Source organism: Oncorhynchus nerka, linkage group LG1, assembly GCF_034236695.1.
Source record: "Oncorhynchus nerka isolate Pitt River linkage group LG1, Oner_Uvic_2.0, whole genome shotgun sequence".
NCBI lineage: Eukaryota > Metazoa > Chordata > Actinopteri > Salmoniformes > Salmonidae > Oncorhynchus > Oncorhynchus nerka.
In genome coordinates, this window is record NC_088396.1 from 22,923,809 (window position 1) to 22,928,957 (window position 5,149).

General features: G+C 45.0%; 1 protein-coding gene across 1 annotated transcript; it reads left to right on the top strand.

Annotated features, from left to right (window-relative positions):
* Positions 1-2,687: 2,687 nt before the first annotated feature.
* Positions 2,688-5,149, top strand: LOC115122875 (nuclear receptor subfamily 0 group B member 1-like). Its single transcript, XM_029652177.2, has 2 exons — positions 2,688-3,563; positions 4,075-5,149. The coding sequence occupies exons 1-2, from the start codon at positions 2,894-2,896 to the stop codon at positions 4,314-4,316; spliced, it is 912 nt and encodes a 303-aa protein (XP_029508037.1). The 5' UTR covers positions 2,688-2,893; the 3' UTR covers positions 4,317-5,149.

Sequence of the window (5,149 nt, forward strand, 5' to 3'; positions counted from 1 at the left end):
CATGGAGACAAATATGCACACACGTTTGTTTTTCTATTCTTGTTGGGACCAAACAATTGCTTCCCATTCAAAATCCTACTTTCTCTAACCCTTAACCTAACCCTAAACTCTAAGCCTAAAATAGCGTTTTTCCTTGTGGGGACCAGCGAAATGCACCCATTTGTCAGAATATTCTGTTTTACCATCCTCGTGCGGACTCCCCAGAAGGATAGTAAAACCAAAAACACACACATGGATCATTTTGTAGCTTTTGGGATACCGTTGTATCTAAAAAGAACTGGATAGGCTGATCTGCCCCCTCCTCTCCCTCACTTTTTGTGCTTTCCCTTGCCTGCATAGGCTATTTTATCATAACTGAAGAGGTGATGCTGCTTAAAGGTGCAGACAAACTGCCTTACATGAGGTTTGACATAAACCAACATGATGTTTTTGCGAGCGAGAGAGAGATCACCGCTAACGACTTAGGCTATGTTGCAAATAAGGGTCAGTTGTACAACTGAAAAGTGTCTTTGCATTTAACCCAACCCCTCTGAATCAGAGAGGTGCTGCCATAATCAACATCCACAGCACCCAGGGACAGGATAACAGATTCTTACTTTGTCAGCTCGGGGATTTGATCCAGCAACCTTTTGGTTATTGGCCCAATGCTCTAACCACTAGGCTACCTGCCGCTCACAAATCACTTTTACATTTGGTGGCAGCAGGCCATGGGGCAGCAGGTATCCTAGTGGTTAGAGCGTTGGACTAGTAACCAAAAGGTTGCAAGATCAAATCCCTGAGCTGACAAGGTAAAAATCTGTCGTTATTGAAAATAAGAATTTGTTCTTAACTGACTTGCCTAGTTAAATAATGGTAAAAAATAATAACAATTTGGTCAGTAATCATCTTAAAACATATTTCATAGTGTGTCCAAACATTTGACTGGTACTGTACATCCTTATGTGCACTAACTATTACCATAGGCTAATTAATTTGGGGTTCAACACCTGAGGAAGTGGAAACAGTAAATGTAATGTCCTAAAAATACTTAGCAGTTGTAGGCTACTACTCATGAGACCTATAGGTCTACTCGGAATGGCCAGTGCGCATGTCGCGAGCAGCTCCATATTTAAGCCATATCATATCTTGGTTGTAGAGTACTTGCTTTTGAGCTAAATTTTGAGAGTTTATAAAAAAAGAAGGAAAAAAACCCCTCCAGACAGCTGAGACCCTACTTACTCCCTTCGACAGAGACAAGGGGACGCTTCCAAAGCTGTGTTTTTCCCGCAATTTAATTTTGAAATGTTATACGATCAGAACAGATTTTTCTCTGGCGCACAAGAGGGAGAGGAGAGTGGCTCGCTCACCACAGCTAAACAAGCACAGGGGCAAGGCAGAAAAATGAATTACAGGAATCATGAGGATAATACGCTTTAGTCTTTGACCAAATCATGGTTTTAGCCACCTCAAAAATAGGACGTTTTGAGTAAGCGACAATGTAGAATGTGCTCTTTCTACGTTAATAGGCACCCCTTTTCTTTTTTTACAATCCATGATCTTGGCTGTCTTCCATTTTCTATTTAACCCATATTTAACTAGGCAAGTCAGTTAAGAACAAATTCTTATTTTACAATGACGGCCTACCCCTGCCAAAACCTCCCCTAACGACGCTGAGCCAATTGTGCGCTACCCTATGGGACTCCCGATCACACCTGGTTGTGATATAGCCCGGGATCAAACCAGGGTCTGTAGTGACACCTGTAGCACTGAAATGCAGTGCCTTAGACCGCTGCCCCACTCGGGAGCCCTAACTGATGACAGAGTCGTAGCAGGTCTCTTTACTGATGCAGTGTTTAACTTTGAATATGATTTTTCGGGGACTCAGCACAGCCTTTCAGAAAACTGGGCCTAACTGGAGCTACCTGCCCTCCAGGACACCTATAGCACCGAATATCACAAGAATGGCAAAAAGATCATCAAGGACAACAACCAACCGAGCCACTGCCTGTTCACCCCGTTATCATCCAGAAGGCGAGGTCAGTACAGGTGCATCAAATCTTGGTCCGAGAGACTGAAGAACAGCTTCTATCTCAAGGCCATCAGACTGTTAAACAGACATCACTAACATAGAGAGGCTGCTGCCAACATACAGACTCAAATCTCTGGCCACTTTAATAAATAGATTAATGAAGGTATCACTAGTCACTTTAAATAACGCCACTTTAATAATGTGTACATATCCTACATTACTCATCTCATATGTATATACCGTATTCTATATCATCTACTGCATCTTGCCTATGCCGTACAGCCATCGCTCATCCATATATTTATATGTACATGTTCTTATTCATCCCTTTATGTTTGTGTGTATAAGGGAGTTGTGAATTTGTTAAATTACTTGTTAGATATTACTGCATTGTCAGAACTAGAAGCACAAGCATTTCGCTACACTTGCATTAACATCTGTTAACCATGTGTATGTGACCAATAAAATTTGATTTGGCCGTTGCCCACTGTATATTAGAGAAATAGTGTGTTTAAAAAAAAAATGTATCTTAACAGGCCCATGGGCTCTTTTGCATTATTTTTTTATTCAAAATTATTTTTGTGTGTCTCATTTCGACCAGCCCACGATACTGAACAAATGTTCAGCCCAACTGGCATTTGCCAGTATTGCTAGATGACCAATCCGCCCCTGGTGGGAGGCGTCTCAGAGGAGGAATATGTACAAGTTTAAACAAGTTCTCAAAGCTGGAGGTCAGCCGGGAGCTAATATAAATGTGCTGCCGTTTGCGCGGGGGTATCAGGGGCCAAGAAAACATATCCCTCTCTATCTAGCTCTGACCTCCAACTCTTCAAAGCGCCTGACAGACACACCGAGTAGCACCCGATGTAGCGCGCGCCACGTGCCATGGCCACTCGCGAGGGCTGCCACTGTCCGGGCGCCGGGGGGCAAAACAATAATAACAGCATCCTGTACCATATACTGAAGAACGACAGAATCACGACCACCGAGGAACAACAAACAATAACAAAACCACAACAACACCAACAGCATCGCTGGCACAGGGTCTCCTCCTGTTCCTCCTCTTCTTCCTCTTCGTCGCGGCTTGAGCTAAGGCAACAACAGGCATGCTCCTGCGGCTCCTCACCGCGAAGGGGGTCTCTCCGGTCTCCGCAGGTTACCTGCAAAGCCGCATCTGCGGTCCTCGTGAAGACTCTGCGGTTCGTGAAGAACGTGCCGTGTTTCCGCGAGCTGCCGGAGGATGACCAACTGCTGCTCGTTCGGAACTGCTGGGCGCCCCTGCTCGTGCTGGGCTTCGCGCAGGACCGGGTAGACTTCGAGACCACTGAGACTGCAGAGCCCAGCATGTTGCAACGGATCCTGACCGGTGGCTCTGGCAGCCAGAGCGGCTTAACGGACAGACAGGGTGAACCGCTGCTGGAGCAGAGCACGGACACTTCTGGGGTCTCTCTCGCGGATATCCAGGGCATCAAAGCGTTCCTGAAGAAGTGTTGGGGTTTGGACATCAGTACCAAGGAGTATGCCTACATCAAAGGAGCAGTGCTATTCAACTCAGGTGGGCAGGATGCTTCTAAACGCGCCTAATATTCTCACTAAACATTCATTGTCTCATTGTGTCCGTACTGGAGCGCATGTAAATATCTCCAATTTCATACCTTTAATAATTTAGCAGTCTCTCGTTTTAAAAAATTGCAAAGCAGTTTCACAAGAAACAAACAGCACTGATTATTCAGGAAGACCCTGAATAATTTCATTGGCCAATTGCTACATAGGAAACTAAATTTACAAAAATCTGGTATACCAATACACATAATCACCATTATTTGGCAACTAATTCCTGCATCTACTGCAAAGGAAGTATGTAGGCCTAGAGCTTATGGAATGATTGCTTTAGGAGATATATATCCTTCCATATCTGGAGACTTCAGAAACCTTGCCAAAGGGCCTTGTGAGATTTTTGGTAAGTAAGCTGTTGACAAACTACCTGTTTACCATATTGACCTGGGCTCTTTCAACAACCCTAAGTGTCTATAAACGATGATTATGTTTTTCTGCCCCCCCCCCAGATCTCCCAGGTTTGCGCTACCTCCACTACATCCAGTCACTGCGGCGCGAGGCTCACCAGGCGCTCAACGAGCACGTGAAGCTGATCCACCGGGACGACACCACACGCTTCGCCAAACTGCTCATCACCCTGTCCATGCTTAGGGCCATCAGCCCCGCCGTGGTTGCACAGCTCTTCTTCAAGCCCGTCATCGGAGCTGTCAACATGGAGGATGTCCTACTGGAGATGTTCTATGGGAAGTAGATGCTTTCCATGGTCTCGTCCAGAAACAACCCTTAGATATGGCACTTATAGCCCCTACTCCCTCGGCAATTTCACCTAGCCCCTACCCTCTAGAAACTTAACCTTGCCCCTAGTCCAGGGTTTCCCAAACTTGGTCCTCGGGACCTCAAGGGGTGCACATTTTGTTTTTTGCCCTAACACTACACAGCCGATTCAAATAATCAACTAATCATCAAGCTTTGATCATTTGAATCAGCTTTGTAGTGTTAGGGCAAAAACCAAAACGTGCACCCCTTGAGGTCCCGAGGACTGAGTTTGGGAAACGCTGCCCTAACCCTTACCCCCACTTCCCCTAGCCCCTTACCCCTACCTCCTAGCCCCTTACCCCTACCTCCTAGCCCCTACCCTCTACATACTTCAAGTATATCTGACATTATTGTATAGAAATAAGCAATATGGCAGCTCCACTCTGCCCTCTGGTAGGCTATAAAGGAACAGTTTTGCTCTGTTACATCTATCCAATCTTCAGCTCAACACCTGTGGGGTTGGTTCTGGACTAGACCTTAATATCTAAAGGACAGACAAACAGAATCTAAATCTAACTAACTGTTAACCAACTGTTAGATCTGAATGGACCGTTGAACAGAAGAATAGACAAAGGATGAGATTTGTTTGTTTTGTTGAAAATGTTTTGAACACTGTGGTGGGTGAAGAACAGTTGGGGCAAAGGGGTGTGTGTTTTGGGATGGGGAGGGGTGAAGGAGAGGATACAGACCAAGAAGAGCTGCTGATCGGACTCTAACTTATTTCTTTTTACATAAAACTATTTTTCTATAATAAAAGTATTCTCTGAA